This window comes from Bos indicus, chromosome 1 (assembly GCF_029378745.1).
Source record: "Bos indicus isolate NIAB-ARS_2022 breed Sahiwal x Tharparkar chromosome 1, NIAB-ARS_B.indTharparkar_mat_pri_1.0, whole genome shotgun sequence".
NCBI classification, from domain to species: domain Eukaryota; kingdom Metazoa; phylum Chordata; class Mammalia; order Artiodactyla; family Bovidae; genus Bos; species Bos indicus.
The window spans coordinates 149,933,580-149,954,925 of NC_091760.1; the positions used below are offsets into that span (position 1 = coordinate 149,933,580).

At 38.6% G+C, this 21,346-nt stretch overlaps 1 protein-coding gene across 5 annotated transcripts in view; it reads left to right on the forward strand.

Annotated features, from left to right (window-relative positions):
• DYRK1A (dual specificity tyrosine phosphorylation regulated kinase 1A) overlaps positions 1–21,346 on the forward strand; it is a 145,452-nt gene that overhangs the window by 42,811 nt on the left and 81,295 nt on the right. For 2 of the 5 annotated variants that reach the window (XM_070796846.1, XM_070796841.1), the window contains exon 2: positions 8,156–8,241. The exons of 1 other annotated variant lie outside the window; for it this stretch is intronic. In XM_070796846.1, the coding sequence (XP_070652947.1) occupies positions 8,232–8,241 (10 nt within the window). In that variant the 5' untranslated portion in view covers positions 8,156–8,231. Of the gene's footprint in view, positions 1–3,753; positions 8,242–21,346 lie in introns of those variants that run through there. 2 more of the 5 variants (XM_019964192.2, XM_019964202.2) reach the window with 2 other exon arrangements.

A 21,346-nucleotide genomic window follows, 5' to 3' on the forward strand; every position in this document is an offset into this window, starting at 1 on the left:
GACCATGATGCTGGGAGGGATTGGGGGCGGGAGGAGGAGGGGACGACAGAGGATGAGATGGCTGGATGGCATCACCAACTCAATGGACATGAATCTGAGTGAACTGTGGGAGTTGGTGATGGACAGGGAGGCCTGGTGTGCTGCGATTCATGGGGTCCCAAAGAGTCGGACACGACCGAGCGACTGAACTGACTGACTGAACTGACTGACTTGGAAGAGTCAGTCCTATCAGAAAGGAAAGAGCAAGCGTAGTGGTTTTTATTACATTTCTTAGAAGCTAGTTATGAGAAGGGATTGCAGGCTTTCAGGGATTGAGCATTATTTTTCCCAAGTGTCTTCTGTCTGATAGATACGCTTTGTTTCGAAAATAAAATGCTTGCACGCCATCACGGCAGGTGCTGAGGTTAGGAAGGGAAGAGTAAGGAGGGACGACGTGATGCACTGACCTCAGCCTTGTTTGATTCTTGGTCACAGGCACCCCTTTTTAATTCCTCTTACTTCGTGTCCCACTCTTTGTGACCCCATGCACTGGTGCCCACCAGGCTCCTCTGTCCATGGGATTCTCCAGGCAAGAATACTGTAGTGGGTTGCCGTGCCCTCCTGCAGGGGATCTTCCCAACCCAGGGATCAAACCTGGGTCTCCCGTATTGCAGGTGGAGTCTTTACTGTCTGAGCCGCCAGGGAAGCCCAATTCATATTAGGAGCAGGATTGATTTGAGTAATAAAGAATCTGAGTACATGATGTGTAGGTGATAGGAAGCAAGCATAGCAACAGAAGAGAGAGAATTTATTTTGTTTATATCACTTTGCTTTTAATTCCTTTTTGCAAAGGGTTCCTGTGCCCAATTGCAGCGTGTATGTGTGTATGTTTTGGGGAGGCGGGGGGCACTTGTTCACACAAGCAATTCTCAGATGCCATCAGGGTGTCCGAGAATTCAGCCCAGTTCTCACACTGTCTGCCTAGAGAGAAAATCAGGCCTCATAGGTAAAGAAAGGGCTCAGTCCTGTGAGACTGTCCACTTCTGACATCAAGACTGGCCATAGACTGGAGGTTTCTGGGACTAATTCCTTAGGTTTGATTCATTTGCTGGGATGGTTCACAGAGCTCACTGTTTTTGGGGGTAGTGGGGGCTGCACTGTGTGGCCGGTGGGATCTTCGTTTCCCAGCCAGGGATTGAACCTGGGCCCCGGCAGTGAAAGCACTAAGTTCTAACCATTAGACTGCCTGGGGATTTCCCAACACGAGAATTTGCATGGATTGGATGTGGGATACGCAGTAGGAAAGAGGTCCCAGGTTATTAGGGTTTTAGTTTGGGAGACTGGGGTGTGGTGAAACCCATTGACCAAAACTGAGAATACAGGAGGGAGAAGTGGATTTTCTTCCTGTCCTACCTGTTCTTTCCTCTTCCTTTTTGGTTGGGAGAGTAGAGTCGGGAGGTCATAAACTCAGTTTAACGTGGGGCCTGAGAGCGACAACTTTGGAGTCCGTTTGGTTGAATTTGAATCTCATCTCTAAAATAGTCCTGTGTGGCTCCGTGTGACCTCACTTCTCTGGGCCTTAGTCTCCTCACCTGTAAAACCGGGTAATTGTGCTACTTATGTAATTATTTATGAGAATTAAATGAATTAAAGGAAAGTGTTTATGTGTCCATTAAATACAAAATCTCACGTTCAGTAATAAGTGGGAAAGGAAAATAACTGGGATGTCAAGCTCAGTTCATAGGACTCTCAGAAAGGTGGGCCTGAAACTCTGAGGGAGAGGTGGGCTGGGGGCGAGTCGCACTGTAGAAGTCTGCTCAGTTCCACATGTAACTAGAATAGTACTTAGTGTTGCCTTGCAGCCGGCTAGCTTAAATGAACCTTTGGAACTTCGGTCTGCTTATGATGGGATATTTCTTAGTATATATACAGTGATAGCCTGAAAAGTTCTGTGGTCTGAATATTCAAGTTTGAGGAACTTGGAATATAAGAGAAAACATGTAGGTATGTTGATAGACTTGAAGGTTGTATAAATCTGTGAAAATAATTGTTTTCACACTCACTAAAGGAGACAAAAGATGGCAAGCAAAATACAGTATCGGTGAAAGTGTCAGTTGCTCAGTCGTGTCTGACTCTCTGCGACTCCATGGACTGTAACCTCTGTCCATGGAATTCTCCAGGCAAGAAAACGAGTGGGTAGCCATTCCCTTCTCCCGGGGATCTTCCCAATCCAAGGATCAAAGCCGAGTCTCCCACATTGCAGTCAGATTCTTTACCATCTGAAGCACCAGGAAGGCCACAGTGTCAGTGGTCATTTATATATTTTGAATTAGTGGCAGGGTACCAGTACTTTTTTTCGTCATAGCCGACTCCTGTGAGGCTTCCCTCGTAGCTCAGTCAGTAAAGAATCTGCCTGCAATGCCGGAGACCTGGGTTTAATTCCTGAGTTGGGAAGATCCCCTGGAGAAGGAAATGCAAACCATTCCAGTACTCTTGCCTGGAAAATCCCATGGACAGAGGAGCCTGGTGGGCTATAGTCCATGTGGTTGCAAGTGTTGCACACGACTTAGCGACTACACCACCACCACTACTCCTAGAAACTTCTCAGTCTCTGCTCTCCAGTCTTAAAAAAGATACTTGTCAATGCACTCTGCGTTGTTACAGATAATATGCCTATGAGTTATTTCCCTCCTGTTTTCCTGAGCTTATTGCTGTAGCCAAATATACAGTGCCTAATTTTGTCTCAGTTTAGCCCAGATGTAGTCCTAGCGAGCCCAGGTAACTTGGTGCTTGAGGTAGCAAAAATTGGGGCATTATTTATTTAATCCACTCAGGTCTTATTTCTTGAACCTTCTTTCCAATGCTTACTCAGAGTTGTGTTCTTTATTTTCAGTTTCATGAGAAATCACATTCTTCTCTGTCCTTAAACCCCATGTATCAGCTGCTCCCACTTCTAACATGCCAGTCATATGATCCAAGACCCAGGTTTATAGTTCTTCATGTTTTTTATCTTGCCTGAGGCTTTAGTGCAAAAATGACTTACCTACTCTTGGTTTTTACACTCTTCTCTGCTTGTCTTCAATTTTTTTTTTTTAAAGGAATATATAGCAAATCGTTACATGTTATAATCAGAATTTCTCTGCCAGGCTGACTTTTCAGGAAAGTTACTTTTTTATTCTCCTAAACTGAAATATTTTTTACAAAGTGATTTACTGCTTATGAATTTTATTCATGTTTGGCCTGGTTGAGGCAGAAGAGTAAATGGTGAGACTTAAAATCAGACTTAGTCCACCTGGATTCTTGCAGGTGTGTAATTTTCTTATGACCATTTCGGTGATCCCTAGTGAGAGGATCTTGCAGTGGCGGAAAGCAGTGACGGAAAGAAGTGACCTTTGGTGTGGGACCAGAGTTCTCACGGTGTGACCTTAGGCCAGGCTGCTTGATCTGTCTGAGCCCTGGTGTCCCCGCTGGTGAAACAGGAGGGCCTGCTTGTTGGGTGTGTGTCAGTGTCTGTGAAGTGTGTCAGCTGAGTGGTTGGGGTATAGTGAAGGTCCTTTACTCTGCAGTTTTACTCATAATTTTGATTTAAACTCTTGTGCTTTTTGCATTTTCAGTTTTTTTTTTTTTTTAAGACTGTGGGTATTTCCTTGGATTCTAGAGGAAGTCATAAATATTCTTGGTTTTTAGGATTTCTCTTGAAATCCCCAGTTAGTGAAAAGACTCCCCCCCACCCCCCCAATATCTCATTTGATCATCTTTTTGGGAATTAGGGTGATAGGTTTTTTTAATTGCGTGTTAGGTATCAAAACATTCCCTGTATGACTCCTTTGGCTGTTTTAATTCTTGAAAGTCTGCTTCTGAAATAAAGACATTTTTTTCTATGACTTCTTTACTCTATTAGTGTAAATGAGCAGAAGTGTATAAGGAAAGCGGGTCACAGTGTATGATTTGAATATAACCGCATAGTAATTTGATCCATGGAATAAAATTTTAGGTCCCTCAACTTTGTTTTCATTTTTGTAGCTTATTATTATTATATTTTTTTGTAGCTTATTCTTAATAGACATCTTCTGTACCATCTGAATTGTCCTTTTAAACCTCTTGCCTTTTGTTTTTTCCTGAGGGTTAAATTTTTAAAATTGTGAATATGAGAATATATAATACATAAAATTAAAAGATAATAAGCAACAGCTGTGTACTTCACCCAGCTTAAGAAATAAGATAGCTCCTACCAGTACTTTTGAAGCTTGTATCAGCTTGTATGTACTGATTTTTTTTTTGCCTGCTGTTTGCAATACTTCCCTACTATAGTTATTTTGAAACTAGGTAAAATTTTTAGTTTTTCAGTATAAAACATTGTGTCTTTAGAAAATACATCAATGACTGCCATTTAGTTCATTAAATAAAAGAAAGTGAAAGTTGCTCAGTGGTGTCCGACTCTTTGTGATCCCATATACTATACAGTCCATGGAATTCTCCAGGCCAGAATACTGGAGTGGGTAGCCTTTCCCCTCTCTAGGGGATTTTCCCTAACCAGGGATCGAACCCAGGTCTCCCACAATGCAGGCAGATTCTTTACCAGCTGACCCACAAGGAAAGCCCTTAGTTCATTAACTCTCGAGTTAATCTGGGTTTGCCATATCATGCTAATGCATTCATTTCAATCACAGTTTTGCCACTCTAGTTTTTTTTTTTTTTTTTTAGATTTGTACTGATTTTATAAATCTCAGCACAAGAGTACTTTCAGTCAGGTGTCTTCATATCCTCCCCCCCCCTCTCCTCCCATCCCCTCTTGTCTCCCTGACCTCTCTTGAGAAAGAAGAGACACCAAGAGACCGCGTCTGTACTTTCCTGAGCATACCATGCACCAAAACTCAAGTTTGTTGAAATGATGTTAGTCCTCCCTGCACATGGGCTGTAGGTTGATTTTATGCAGTGATTTTCAGACAACTAGAAAAATGGTTTGTAAGTTTAGCTTCAAAAACCACTTAAGCTCAGTTCCTAGATTGTTCATAGACTATTATATTGCCTTTGGCAAAATGTGAGCTAAAACATACTGTAAAAGATTTTGAGGATTATGGGAGGTTTCTGTGGTAAGGATAGTACATGTTTTTCATTAGCATCTAATTTTGCTCCATAATTTGTGAATGGTTCCATTTGTAGGGGAAAAGATAAAAAATTCGTTGAAGGTTTTTTTCAGAAAAAAATTAAAATATGACTGAATTTGTAAGCTTCTTTAGAAAGAAAATTGTATCTGTAGTTTGCAAAGTCCATTTGGTGTTTGCTGTATCCTAGTTGGCACCCCACTCCAGCACTCTTGCCTGGAAAATCCCATGGACGGAGGAGCCTGGTGGGCTGCAGTCCATGGGGTCGCTGAGAGTCGGACACGACTGAGCGACTTCACTTTCCCTTTTCACTTCCATGCATTGGAGAAGGAAATGGCAACCCACTCCAGTGTTCTTGCCTGGAGAATCCCAGGGACCGGGGAGCCTGGTGGGCTGCCGTCTATGGGGTCGCACAGAGCCGGACACGACTGAAGCGACTTAGCAGCAGCAGCAGTATCCTAGTTACTGTCAAAACTCAAATCTGATACAGACCATTGTTTTTTTGAAAAGTGACAAGCCTGAAGGATATATTGGAATAATCAATAGAATCTTTATTCAGTAATCCAATGTCTAGACTTGAGAAGTTTATCATTACTCAGTATATTCGGAGGAGGAAGTGGCACCCCACTCCAGTACTCTTGCCTGGAAAATCCCATGGACAGAAAAGCCTGGTAGGCTACAGTTTATGGGGTCGAAGAGTCGGACACAACTGAGCGACTTCACTTCACTTCACAGTATATGATGGTTTAGTTGCAGCATGCGTCAGCAGCCAGTTTCCTAACTTGCTGAGATTCTTTATCCTTTGCTAAAGGCTGTTTTTCAAATGAGTAATAATTAAATGGTTGATTTTTTTCCCCCTAAGATGTCAGTTTTAGGGTGAGATCATTTTGATAATCCACAGGCAGATGCATTATCCTTTATGCCATTGGCCCACTCATCTTTTCCTGTTGAAGCCGTTGAAGTTGGCAGGGTATTGTGACATTTTACAGGTGAAGAATATAATGTTGAGAGCCTGAAGGATTTGAAAATGTGTAGTTCATAGCTAGAGATTTTAAATTTCACATGTTCCTTTACTGTAGTTTATGCTGAAATTATAAAGACTTTTATTATTATTATTTTTTAAGACCATTTATGAGGGGAAAAATTAGAAAACTATGTTTTTGAAGTAAAAACCTTTAATCTCGATTCATATATTATTTTGCAAGTAAAACTTTTGATGTGCTGCTTTTATGTTCATCTGTCTGTCTGTCCGTATCCCCCTTTCCTTCCCAGTTGGATACCAGTTGGTCTCATGCTTAGGGTTTTACTTGATACCATAGCAGCACCTAAACTGGAAAAGTGGTTTTTCAAGAATGGAGTCTGGGATCGAGGAATGATTTCAGAGACCGGTGGTTCCTAATTTACAAGTAGTTCATACATGTAAACTGCTATCTCTGAGCTGCTCTTTCATGTTTTGAGCTTTTAAAGAACCCCAGGGGCTCAAAAGTAGGAGGAGAAATAAGTGAAAAGCAGAAATATTTGGGGGCAGTAAATACAGACTCAAACCCACTTGGCTAAAACTTTTCCTCACACTATCTCAGTCTTTTTTAATGTTATTTTGCAATACTACCAGAATTCTACCAGTTAGGGGTTTATTTGGTCTATTAGCACCCCACTCCAGTACTCTTGCCTGGAAAATCCCATGGATGGAGGAGCCTAGTAGGCTGCAGTCCATGGGGTCGCTAAGAGTCAGACACGACTGAGCGACTTCACTTTCCCTTTTCACTTTCATGCTTTGGAGAAGGAAATGGCAACCCACTCCAGTGTTCTTGCCTGGAGAATCCCAGGGACAGGGGAGCCTGGTGGGCTGCCGTCTATAGGGTCGCACAGAGTCGGACACGACTGAAGTGACTTAGCAGCAGCAGCTAGCATCCTTGTTGAAAACTGCAAATGTTAAAGTGAATTATTTCAGCCCAGTTGATTTCCTGTCACATACCTGAAGTGAACTCCATTGAGACAACAGGAACTTCGGGCTGGTAATTTAGGAACATATTGATACTCAGGGGAAAGGGTTATTACTCTTAGCAGGATGATTGGAGTGTCCTGATGTAAATTTAGGGAATTGAAAGCATCAAGAGTTGAGAGAGTGCTAACAAAGGAAAACAACCTACTTTAGAGTTTTTCCACATAAAGAGAGGATCTAGAATTGGTTAAGTTTCTGTGTTGCTCCTGCAGAGTCCCCAGTGCCCATGGCTGGTATAATATCTTTTGGTCTCAATAGATGGATGTCTTTTGGCTAGCCTGGGAACTTGGCCAACGTAAGCAACATTGTTTCATTTGGAATAATACTGAATTCCACAGTATCAATTTGAAAACTAGATTTTTAGACCAAACTCCTTTGTTGATTTCAGCCTGTGCTTGTCTTTGTCTTATCTGTTATTGTGTGCTCTTAGTTGACAACAGCGAGAGGGTGCTCTTGCTTTCCCCTTAAGTCGTGGAATTTGCTGGCCAATCATGAAATAGCAGCGGAAGTAATGAGTAGGAATTTAAAGTCAAAGAATTATAATAAGTAGGGGAAGCCACCGGGAGAGCAAAAGAGAGTTTGTGGGCTTGGAGGAGCAGTTGTGAGCAGTGTCTCAATTTACCTGTAACGCTGGAAGTTTGACATCTGATTGTTCCTATAAAGCAACTTTCTTTACCTTTGATAGTAAGCCGTGGTGAAAAGTGAATTCACATTCGTACTGATTTGTGAATTGATGTAGATTATAAAATGTAGATATTTTTCTTCTGCTAAATTACATAGACTAGTGGAGTATTGACAGTTTATTTCATACCTAGAAATGTGTGACTTTTTTTGTTGGTAGTAGTCAGGTTTTAAAACTTTTTCTCCCTGGCAGTTACTTTATATTTTATATATAATTGGTTTTCATTAATGAAAATTATTTTCAAGTAAGCTTAAACAAATGTTAGCAAATGAATTTACAATCATTTTATCTCTGTTTTGGGGGTTGTGTTTACATTAGATGTTCCTCAATTAGGGGTAATTGTCTTGCATCCTTATCTCTTATCATAATCTGTTTTTCTTCACACAGTGTTGTAGTTTTGCTGCTGGACTCTTCCCTCCCTCCCCCCACCCCATCAGGATGATATGAGACTTGAAAGAAGACGATGCATACAGGTGACTCAAGTTTTGAAATACAGTAAAACTATGGCTGTCTGAGAGAATGTGGGAACTGGTGGTATATTTTGAGTGGGGGGGAGCTTTCTGATAAACAGCATTAGGGGGAGAATAGATCACTGAATGCAAAGATACAGTTGGGTTATTATTAGACTTGACTTTGGGCATCAGTTTGATAATCAGTAACTGAGAGTGGTATTAATACAAATACAGCATTGTAATTGCTAGTTCTTGACCTTTTCAAAAGGGGATGATTGGCTAAAGTACTTTGGTGAGATTTGAAGTGTTTCTGTTAAAGATAAATAAAATATTCACCTTTATCGGTGAATGTATGTTCCCCCAGATCGCTTTAGAGCAGAGCCGTAAAGGCTTATGGAGAACATGTTAGCGGTGTGTCTTAAATAAGGCTCCAACCGTTATATTGAGGATGTTACACCCATATGTATGACTCCTTGAAACTGTGGTCTGGGGTTTTATGTTTTCTTTCCTGCCTCTCTCCATCCCTTCCTTCATTCCTCTCTTTCTCCTTCCTTTATTCCTTGTCTCCTCTTTTATCTTTTTATAGTTTGTATTTATATAGGAGAAGCAGTATAGAAGGCAGTTTTGAAAGAGTAGTTTTGATTGGTTTGTAATTAATTGAGGTGATCTTGTACATGGAAAAATGAAGGCTGTTGTATCTGTGGCTATGTTCAAACTCTTGAAAATGTAGTGTAGCTAATGGATAAGGTGTTATTAATGTTTAAATTTGAATGGTTTTAAATCAGGCTGATTAGGAGACATTTTGTTGAACCAAGCGGCTTGTATTTGTAGACCTGGACACAGATATTCTTGCTTGATTCATAAACTGAAAATGTGGTCTTTAACTGGAAAAGAAGTAACTACATAAATCTTGGATAGATACTTAATTACATTATTAGTGAAGGTGTTAAAATTTTTGTGATTGGTTTTTGGTTTTGGTGATCTTTGTTTTTCAAACAGAAAAAATTTACCTTTTTTTGACTTCAGAATGGAATTTAAAAAAAAAGTCTCAGGTGTACCATTTTGTATGAAGAAATGTGCTTGAATATATATTAATTATAGATCAAATCATATTTTACATTCATGAGGAACTCAGAGTCCGATGGTAATTCTTTTTTGAGTAAAAGGCGATTGAGTGATTATTGCTGTAACCTGTGTCTCAAGGGTGCACGCATGTGTTTGCCTGTACACACTAGAGGTAAACCATGGATACGTGCCGGCCGAGTGGCTGATGGAATCATCGTGATGCTGAGGCCGAGTATCAGTGTCATGGAGGAGTAAACAAGAAAGAATTTACAGAAAACATTGTAGAATTTTATGAAAATTGTGTTGTCAGATTTTATAAGTGTGACCTTCTGGTGCAGGAACAGTTTCTGAGCCCAGTCAGCTCCCGGGTTGCCCTTGGGCATGGTACTAGCACGTTGGCTATACCAAGTAGATGCTTACTTTCACCTGAGGTCAGTAGAGGAACAAAGTGTTCTGGGGGTGTCTCAAAAGACTTATCCATGAATATTAATGATTCTAGAGGTTTTCCCTTAAGGAACTTTGAGGTGGCAGAGTTGCTCTTTTATTTCTAGTTTATTGTCACAAGATACGAAAAAAGTTTCCAAATAGCTCTTTTTCTTGAGAGGCTCATGGATGAACTGAAATATCTAAAGAGTACATCCGGTTTATAAAGATTATCTAGTTCATTTTATGAGTGCTGGAACACACAGAAAATTTACAAATATCAGATTTGTGGTGTAATCTAGTCTCTTACTCAGCCCTGTAGTCTTTAAAAATTACCAACATTTAATGGCTGATAAAGGGAAAGACTGAAGAAGGAAGGTTTGACTCTGATGTGTATATTAGCTGTTGGTGTATTTCCCCTTCAATAGTTTGAAAGTTAATAATTGGTTTTGAATGTAAAATTAACAGCTTTTATAATCATCATTAATTAATACAGTTTGCTCTGGTTTTATGATGCACACATTTATTATTCAGCGGACAGGATTTTAACATGTAAAAGCTCATAAGGAGTTTTTCACTGGGAGTTATTTCTAGAATGTTTTTGCATACTTGGAAGTGAGTGTTGTTTCCCCAGGCATTCATGATCTTGACTGTAGGTTGGTAAGATGTGACGATGCCTTACTCTCATGCTGCTTCATTGTAGGTGCTCGTTCAGGGATGCTAGGAAGGACATTGAAATATGTTTTGACTGACTGCGCTTTTCAAAAGCCAAAGCTTAATAATTGATTTTTACTGAACAGAAAGCTAAACTTTAATGTATCTTTAGTACATGTGTTGATAGGTGTTTCTGTACTTGTTAAATTTGAGGGCATTTTTCACATTTTAAAATACAGTTAGGCTGTATATTAGGTAAGATTGGATTATTTTTTGATCTTTGGAAGAAAAATCACTTATGACCAAACATTCGTTTCGCTAACATTTGCTTTGTACCAGGTGCAATAGTAGTGCTTGGCTTGTAAGGATTCCTTTGCTTGGGAATCAAGGAACACATTTCACCTGAAAGAGGGAGAAGATATATAAACAAATTATGCAGTGGATGTTTATGATAAATTTTAGATCCTTGTCTGTTGAATTCAAGGTACCTAGAGTAAAAATAGAAAACACTTTCTGGTTAAGGCATTCGGAGTAATGTCTTCACCTGATACCTACATGTTGTCAAAATCTACTTTTGTGTCCCACTCTTCTTTTCTGAGCTCCAGACTTACATAACTGCCTCCTAGGTGTCTCTCCTGCACACATTTTCTCCTCTCTTATTTATTCCTGTTAGTGATGAGTGACACCATTCTACCCAAGCATGCGATCATCCTGAGAACCTAGGAGCTACTGCTCACTCCTTTGAATTAAGCAGTAACCAAATTCAGTTTATTTAGAATGTAGAAAGTACTTAGGAGATTAAATTTGGAAAATGCACTGCCTCAGAGGTCACTGTGCACATTAACATAAAAGCACTTGCATTTTTCATATTTATTTGATAAAAGGACCTCCTCTTCCTTTTATTTCTTATTTATACCTATTAACATTCAGTGGAACGTTAATTGGAAAAGCTGTTGGTTACAGCAGATGATACTATACTTTGCTGGGCTTCTTTAACAGCCGAAATATTTTTATTTTTAATAATAGTGATAAGCTAGTTATTTGAAAACTTGAAATAGTTCTAGAACATACAGAACTATAACTATTTGAGGATGAACATTATAAATTTATTTTAAATTCTGCTGATTTGATCATATGTCTTCCATATTTCTATAAACTTAAGTGATTAAAGCTATTTGATGTGGTAGTTTTAACAGATTAAAATGTGAGTTTTGTGGGACAAAGTTTGCATACTACAGTGATCACAGGAGTATGGCATATTATAATATTATACAGCAATTAGAAATCAGATCTGTAAACTTAAATAAAGTCAACTTCTGTAGTCCCATTTATATACACAGGGTGCACGGAGGGGAATAAAAGGATTTGTGTATTTTGATATTTGAGAGTGTATTGCCCATTTCGCTCCTTTTGGTCTCGTTCTTCACATGGTCCTGTGTAAATAGGCTTTTCCTATATGTGTTTTCCCTTCTTTAGTTCTCATTCGTTTCTTAATCCTGAGCGGTCTGATTTTGTGCCTAATAATTCAACAAGTTGATGGTTTTTGGTGAATGGTTAAATCCAGTGGATTTATTTTTGCCCTCAGGTTTTAAGTTTTTCTCCCTGTTGACTCGGTAATGTAGTATCAGTGAAAAAATCGGGAAATTTATAAGACTATGGATGAGTGGAAGGAAACATACCCAGCGTTCTACTGCCCATTGCGCTAGGGCACTTTCTCTTCCAGTATTTTGTTCTTGATGCCATTTTTTATTAAGATCATCTGAATAGGTTGGTGTGCTTGGGTAGAATCTTTTTTCATATTGTTTATATTTTCTCTTTTATTGCCCAGCATTATATTGTGAACATTTCCCTGTGTCATCAAAAACTTACTAGCTATAGTGGTCTGTTGTTCCTTTCAACTTGGAGCATATTCAGAGCATTCAGAACTGTAACATTTTGAGGGCACATTATTTTAGAAATTTATTTTAAAATATGTGATTTGAAGCTGTTTCTTTAAATGCTCATTTCCTAGTTAAGTTAGATGTCTTTGGGACTTTTTTTTAAGTTTTCCTTTTCACTTTTTTAAAAAGTACTAACATTTGTGCGTGAGTGTTTGTTCATATATTGAATTATTGCCTTGTAGTTTGTCCCTAGGAGTGTAAGTATTTTAGCTCATAGGGCTTAAAGAATTTTAAAACCCTTCGTACAACTCTTTAGAAAGGTGTTTGGTAAATGTACCAGTTTATACTTATTAGCATTAGACAAATGTTTGTCTTTTTAATATATCTTTTCGAGCAGTGAGTATTATAGTTAAAAATAAGTTTCCAATTCACCTGGCAAAGAGAAGAATCTTCTGTTTTAGAAAATTTTATAAAAGTGATAGTGTGTTCTCAGTGGAGGAAAAAGTTTAGTTGTTTCTGAAATGCATAAAGCGACAAACCTAACATAGTTCAGTAAATATTCTTCTCCCAGGATTCTTTCTACCAAGTGGTTTTGTTTTATGCTTTTATGGCATTTGCATATGTTAGCTTGCCATTTTTTGGTCCCAGCTAATCTGATTCTCAGGCGTATTTGCATTTTTGTGTCCTGTGTCTAACAGGGTTCTTGTGACATAGAAAGTGTTCAATGAATACTTGTTAAAAGAATAAAAATTGTTACTCTTATTGATGCCTAAAAATATCTACTCGGAATGTCTGCTTTAATAAATTTCTATTACTATTTCTATATATTAATAATAAATAAATTTCAGGTGGTTTTAAGAGTTCCACATTATTTTCCATTTCCTTTTATGTTTCCTTTTTTTTTTTTTTTTTTTTACTGTTTCTGGTTTCTAGATGAAAGTGATTAATAATGATTGCATCAGGTGTGTGTCTCATAAAAGAACATAGGATATTTATAGAGAAGATGGTGGAAAACCTGAGGTTAGCCATGTTGTAAAGTTGTATTTCTTAGGCCTTAGTACCTTTATTTAAGACCTCGGTGAAAGCAAATGGATCCATACTCATTATTCTAAATTGTAGGGATACTTGCTAAATGTACCTTCAGAGGAATGTATGAGATCTGGGGAGATAACAGTAGGACATAGTTGTTTGAATCTTGACAGTTTTCCCTAAATACAGAGTAACTGGCATGGCAAAACCAAAAATTGATGGACACTTTCTCTAAAACAGTATCACCACAAACTCTTAATAGAAGTAGATGAGGACCAGTCTCCAATAACTACAGGACCTGCATGGTGTCAACACTTGTATTGAAAGATTCAGAAGAAAGCAGCAGGAATTTGATGGACTTGTGAACAGGAGAACCCCAAGCTAGCTAACAAAAGTCCCTGCAAAGTGTGGCAAGAAAGGTTGAGAACAGCAGCTAAAATGAAGAGATGTTTGTGAGTTCTCAGTATATCAGGGGCCCACAGTGAACTCTGTGGTGGCAGAGCCCTCTGGTGCCTATGAATCTTCAAAACCGACCACTTGAAGTTCCCTTCCTGGTCAGAGTCCCACACTGAGGAGACACTGCTGATAATGGAATCCAGATGAAACAGGATGAAGACCATGGGGGAGAAGGGGAGAAGGGCAGGTAAGATAGGGGGAAGGTGGAAGTACAAGAGACCTCAGTCATGAGACTGTGTTTTGGTATGCTTCGTTTCCTCTTGAGGAAGACAGAGGAGGACTTACTGAACCTGGAAAATCTACTCTAGCTTCCTAAAAGTTTTTTTATTTTGCATGAAAGAGAGCAACTGACTCAGTCAAATTCCCCCCCGAGTTTACTTTCATAAGAAAAAAGGAATGAGAGAAAAATATATCTGCAGACAGTGAAAGCATGCTGGAAAGAAATGTTTATAAAACAAATGAAAACTATAGCCTGATGTTTCTAAATGAATTCAAGCTCAAAGAAATTTAGAAGATGATACAAATATGGAGTGTTAGTCCCTCAGTCATGTCCAGCTCTTTTCGACCCCATGGACTGTAGCCCACCAGGCTCCTCTGTCCATGGGATTCTCCAGGCATTAATACTGGAGTGGGTTGCCATGCCCTCCTCCAGGGGATCTTCCTGACCCAGGGATCAAACCTGAGCCTCTTGGGTCTCCTGCATTGGCAGGTGGATTCTTTACCACTAGCGCCACCTGGGAAGGTGTGGGAAGAGCAACAGAAATCTGAATAAGGAAATCTTAGAAATGGTAAAGAGAAATAAAGAATCATTTGAAAAATGAAGCTCGACTAGAAGGTACGCTAAAGTGAAACAAACAATAGAAAATGTCTTCGGAGAAACAGAAGATAAATAGGAGACAAAAATTTTAAAAAAAGAAGAAAAAGAAATGTTCTAGAAAAGGTGACATTTACCAAAGAGAGGCAAAGAAATATCAACATAGAAACAATACCAGAGTCTCTGAAGAGGAACCAGAGCAGTGAAACTTAATAAATTCTAATAATTATAATTCAGGTAAATTTCCTGAAATTAAAAAAAAAGAAAAAGGGTTACCACTACATTTGAAAAGTTATATAGTTGGAGAAATTGATCCAGAAATGACTACCATGTAGATATATTCTTTAAACATTATTGGACTTTGAAGAAAATTCTTGGAGTATGTAGGCAAAGATCCAAATCTTTAAGGGGAAGATTGTTGGATTATTTGGTTTTGATAACAGTGCTTTATTCTGGAAACAGTGGAATAACCACATCTAATAAACACAAGGAGAACAAATAAGAGCCAGGAGTTTTATATCCAGCTAAATTGACTCAAGTATGAAAACAGCGAACAAAATGTTACGAATGTGAATATGAATTTGGAGGCTGTTCTTTCTTTGAGCACTTCTTAAGGAATCTACCAGGGAGTAAACTTCGGCAACCCAGGAGACGGCAGGGACACTGACCTAAAAGGACCTTTAAAGAGGTACTTGTGGAACTTAAATGATGCTTATGCATGAGTATAATATGTAATGGCTAGATTCTCTGCAATGAAGATACAGTAGAAACAACAACATAAAGAAAGAATAAAGTTCTGATTGCATCAGTTACTAATGGGAAAAAGACTCCTTCAGATTGGATGCTTGGAGAAGAGGCGGGAGGGGCAAGTTGGTAATTGAATTTCAGTGGTGTTACAAGTCGGGGAAACAGCAGGTCATGCTTCTTCACCCCTAGACACATGATGAAAAGAAAGGAAAGCAGAAGGGATTTGGGGAACTACCAGAACGAAATACACAGCTCCACATCTCACTTTCTTCGTAGGAAGGGGAATAGGAAGCATGGTAGTAGCAAGATGACCTCACAGTGGAGTGCCGAGTGCTCACATAGCTGGTGCCTGATAGATGTGGCCTATTTCTATTATTTTTATTCTCTCCCCTCTCAGTGGTTATTACCATACTATTTATGCTTATTTTGAGCTTGCATTTTCTTGAATTTACCCTTGTTTTGAGAATTTGACCTGTCTTCTCAAATCACCTGTTTAGTGTTTCAAATTTTATCAGACTTAACAGTTAATTAAAATTCATCTCATTTACATAATTTAAAATTGTGTTGAAGGACTGTTTTATTTATAATGCTGATTTTTTCCTACTTATTGGTATTACTCAGGTTTTATTTGCAGGAGCAGGGTAGATAGGGAAAAAAATGTGTTGGAGTAAAGAGTTTTTTTCTGGTAACCCAAGTTACTTGAAAAACTAACGTTTTGTTTTTTTCATATACTTGAAGTGATAATCTAATACCATTTTTACATGAGTCTAGTAGAAAAAGATTTTGTTACAGTTACGCAGATTTACTGGTAAAAAGATCTGAAATACTTTAGTTCTCCTTCTTCCCCATTCAGTAAAACACAAAATGTAATTTTTTTCCCTCTCTTTGAGGGCAAGGACTTTCCCCTGTCCTGTGTGTGTTGGTGAATATTCTTTGATAAATTACACATCATGAAATTCTTGCATCTTATCCGGTTCAGTTTTCAGTGAACTTTTACAGCTGTGCAGCTGTCCCCACCACAGTCCCATTTACGTATTTTTAGTTAAAAGTAATTTGAGTTCAGATAGAACTTCTGTAAAGAAGAAAATGAAAATCAGTAATCCAAATAATTGGAATATCACTATTTTTTTAGTTGATGTATTTTTGCTCGTTATGCCTTTTTTACATGGGGCTCCTTTGAACAGGATTGAAGAGGCAAATGGGGTCACCTTTTACTTTCTCTAGTCTTGTAAAATTTAAACATTTCCCCATCTTTTTTTTTTTTTTCCTTTTTTTTCCCAATCTTTTATAACATCATTTTTCATGAGTAATTAGTATTCTACGAATCAGTTACTATTCCCCATTGTTGCTGATTAGTTCATAATGATGTTGAAGTGAATGTTGTGGTAGACCTTGTGTTCATGTGTGATTTACTGCCTTAGGTCTAGTCTTGGAGGTTGCATTTATTGGGTTAAAGGGCATGTACATTTTTAAGACTTCTGATACATATTTTCAAATGTCTTTTTTAAAGAACAGATTAGGCTTTTACCAGCTGTACAGCACAATTTTACCCCACTGTAGAATCCTGAATATTTAAAAATATTTGCCAATTTGATAGGGAAAACATAACTTAATACTTTAATTTGCCTTTATTTGAATATTAGTGAGGCTGAGTATGTGTTTATATGGTCTGTGATTTTCCTTTTAGTATTTTTTGCTGATATTTCTCGAGTATTATTTTTTTTTTAATTTCATTTTCTTGAGAGTTCCTCATTGACTATTGGTATATGTCAGGAACCATTCTAAATGATTTACATTTATTAACTCATTTTTTTCTTGATGGTGACTCTTAGATTGGTGTGATGATTAACCCAGCCAGAAGTTAGTAGCCTGCCCCAGGTCACACAGCTAGTCAGGGATGGAGCTTGCTTAGCCAGTATATTCCTGCTTTTGTTACTTCTCTTGAACTTTCTGGTTTACATTTGTCTTTTAATTTTGTTCATAGTATCGTTTTATACAGGAGCTTTAAGTTTTTGTATGGAGGGTCTAGGGCTTATTTATTAGTGTAATGCCTGAAAATATAATCGATTCTCAAATATTTGTTGAACAGATGAGAATAAATCCATTAACAATCTGTTGATGGTGGTGACCTTTTACTTGGTGTATTGTATATCCTCTTTTACAGGGATTTCCAAGGGCTTCATAAATAATTTACTCTTTGGTGTTGATAAGATACAGAGAGCTTATCTGTATTAGCTTTTCTGGAAAATCTGTGGAAGTAATTACTGCTTTAAAAAGAAACGTGTTCTTAAACAAGCACATATGAGTGGTGAAGAAAATGTAGTATTGACAGATTTGAATTGTAGATTCAAGTGAAATAAAATATTTGTTTTGAGTGTAGGAATACTTTAAGGGAGTTTGGTTTTCATAGTTTTAGAAAATGGATCAACTTGGCCATTATTTGAAAAGTTTGTTAAAGTAAATTTTGGTTTATTTTAAGGAGTAAAGAGTCTTTAAAAGGAAAACCCAAACTAAAAAAGCTGATGTAAAAAGTTACAGCTTAAGGTTTTGACAGTGTAGCTTGAGTACTCCACAGGAATCCTTTAGTACTGCACTTCTCTCAGTGGGCTTTCGCCCTTTTTCTTTGACAGCAGGCTACTGTTGACTGGTCCCTCTTGAGCTTGGTTGAAGCCTTTGTTTCCTTTAAATGCTAGTCTTATTAAAAAGTGTAGACATCCATATTGTTAAGTGGGCCTTATGTTAGAGATTCAGGAGCTGTACAAATAAGTTCACTTCCATTTTTTCACATGATCCACAAAATATACATGGGAACAAGTACTCAGAAAGTAGATCCTTGAAAATGTAAACTATTATTTTGTTAATGGAAACCTAGATCTGCATTATATAAAGTTATAAAAGTTAAAAGATTTGTTGAATGCTTGCTTTTTCTAGAACCTCCTGGTTACAACCAACCTTTTGTTCGCCCTTACTAGTAGTAGTATTTTTTAAGCCATGCTTAAATGACGTGTTAAAATCAGATTTGTACTTTTTTTCTATATTAAGCATGAATTACTCAATTTACAGGTGTATAGTTAATAATTCTGGAAGTAAAAATGAAATAGCAGTTTTCCTTTTCCTCATTCTCACTCCTTAGTGGTAAAATCCCTTTTAATATTCAGTTTTTAAATTCTTCCTTTGGTTACTTAACATCACTTTCAATAGAGTAATGTGTTTATAGATCTATTTTATTATTTAAGAAACTAAAGACTGTCCTGTGAGAAAGAGGAAATCAGATAGCTCTGTGTGCTTTTCTTTCTGCCAATTTCTATTTCTCTTTTAAATTTTTTCTGTTATTATTACAACTTTATAAAATTGATTTAAATTTCTCTTTCTTGACCTGTCCTGTTTTCCCAAGATACAAAATGAGAGCTTTGGTTCCCTTTCTTTTCGTCTTGCAGCCTTTGTCTGCCAGACAGTGGCTTTCACGTTGCATACAAGGATGCGCACTTACATATCTTTCCTGAACTGTAATTGGCTCCATGGTTTTTTATCTTGAGGTTCTGTTGAAAATTAAAAACAAGAAAACTGTACTGGAAAATTGCTGAGTGGATTAGGACCTAGAGAAGGAGATGTATGTCACCAAGCTTCTTCCACTCAAAGGAGGAATGTTAACACTGGGATTGGAGGTGTAGTGTAATGTCATGATGATTTTCAAAAATGATTTAATTGTGTGCTGTGCAGATTTTCACTGGGCAAAAAGTTTTGTTTTAAATCAGAGGCAGAGTAATTGTTTACAATACTTGTCACCTTTGTTCGGTCTGCGAGAAGGCCCTCTTTTACAGTATTTTAATGAAAAATACTTATAACAACCCCTGTTGCCCCACTCAAGAATCTGACCTCCATGTGCCATTATCAGCTTCTGTCCCAGTTGCGGGGGCAAATGCAGGTTTGGGGTTTGTGGTGAGACGCCAGGCAGATGGCCTCAGTTTAGTGGGTGTGAATGGGGGTCTTGGCAAGAGGGGTCTCACCCTTTCATTGCCAGGTGAGAGGGTCCCAGGGAGCAGAGTGGCTCTGCTGCTCCTTACTAGCCCTTCTGTGGCAGGTGGCGTAGTGTCTTCCAGGGCTTTTTTTTTTTTTGCCTCAGCCTGAGGGTGACTGACCTCTTTGTTTGAGTGGCTGAGACTAAGTGTGTTGACTGCGATAGATGCTTCTTTGAGCAGTTGGGAGAGGCTGACCACACAGCACATAGTTGTCTGGTAGCCAGGCTCCCTTCTTCCCATCTCTCTTTCTACTCCACTTTTCCTTTTGCACCCAGAATGGCACCTGCCGCTTCTGCTGTGGTTCTTAGTGTCAGCTTTCGGCTCTGGGTCTTTCTGATACTCTTCTGATTATTGGTATGATCCTGTTGGCCTTTTGTCTTGAAGAAATCTGTCAGAACTTTTGGCTCACCGCAGTGAATCTCTCTCCCATGCTCTGCTGAATTGGTTCTATTTTTGTGACTTTTAACTGCTGTGTTGGTAGATATTATGGAGGATGTGAACACGTATGCTTAGTCCCTATGCTGTAGATTTTTCCTTTTGAAAGCACTTTCCAGCCTCAATTTAGGAAACTGAGCTTCTGGGTGTGGTGTTTGTTACTTCTCTTGCTGTTTGTCTTAAAGGATTTTTTCAAGCATTACTCCAGTTGTGGCTGTCTTTGCTTCTCTGGTAGTAAATGTTAAGAAGTAGTGAAGTGAAATTCATGAAAGAAGTGAAATTCATCATCTCAGTAAAACTTTCCATCTACTACCCACCTACAGTATAGCACTTAAAGTTGCCCATGCGAGAAATAGCTCTCTTGAGAGTCAACATCTGTACTTCAGTTTCTCCCTTTGTGATTTTTGGTTTGGGCTTTCTTTGGAAGCTTCCCTGGTGGCTCAGGTGGTAAAGAATCCACCTGCAGTGTAGAAGGCCTGGGTTCGGTCCCTGGGTGGGAAGATCCCAACTGGAGAGAGGCATGATAACCCACTCCAGTATTCTTGCCTGGAGAATCCCCATGGATAGAGGAGCCTGGTGGGCTACAGTCCATGGGGTCTCAAAGAGTTGGACACGACTGAGAGACTAAGCACGCACCGTTGGGAAGTGCGGTTTTCTCTGTCCACGTTTTACCCATTACTGCCACGTGGCCTCTTCTTGCTACCTAGGTTTCAACTGCTTTGGAGGATGGCTCCTTATCTCAGGTGCTTTGAACCCCAAGCCTCTTGAAAGTGAATTTTTCATATTGTTCATTTTTTAAAATCAGACTAAGTATAACCCCTAAATGTGTGAAATCTGTCCACTTGTTTTCATATTCATGGAAATTGATAAAATTATTAATGCAGTTTGTATAGGTGAGGATGGTTAAGAAAGATGAACCGGTTACTTTTTACTTTCAGCTTTTGTAGGCAGATTTATGAGGAGGAGGAGGGTGGGAAGGTGTCAGAGTTGGTCTCAGGTTGGGGAGGACAGACATCTCTGGACGTCGTCTTTCTGTAAAGGATGTCCTACAAGGCGGTGTGACGGCGCCTCGCTTTACACGGGGTGAGGCATCACAGACTGGACCAAAGTAGTAGCTCTAAAGTTTTGAATATTTTTCCAGATTAGATAGCTTCAGATTTAAAAAGGAAAATGCTTTCCATTTTTCAAAACTGTACAGCTACATTGTAGTTTTCCCTAAAATATAAAATTGTTGGTACGGTGTGGTTTATCATTTGAGATCATCTTGGGTGACTGAAGCCATGAAATTAAAAGACACTCCTTGGAAGGAAAGTTATGACCAACCTAGATAGCATATTCAAAAGCAGAGACATTACTTTGCCAACAAAGGTTCGTCTAGTCAAGGCTATGGTTTTTCCTGTGGTCATGTATGGATATGAGAGTTGGACTGTGAAGAAGGCTGAGCACCGAAGAATTGATGCTTTTGAACTGTGGTGTTGGAGAAGATGCTTGAAAGTCTCTTGGACTGCAAAGAGATCCAACCAGTCCATTCTGAAGGACATCAGCCCTGGGATTTCTTTGGAAGGAATGCTGCTAAAGCTGAAACTCCAGTACTTTGGCCACCT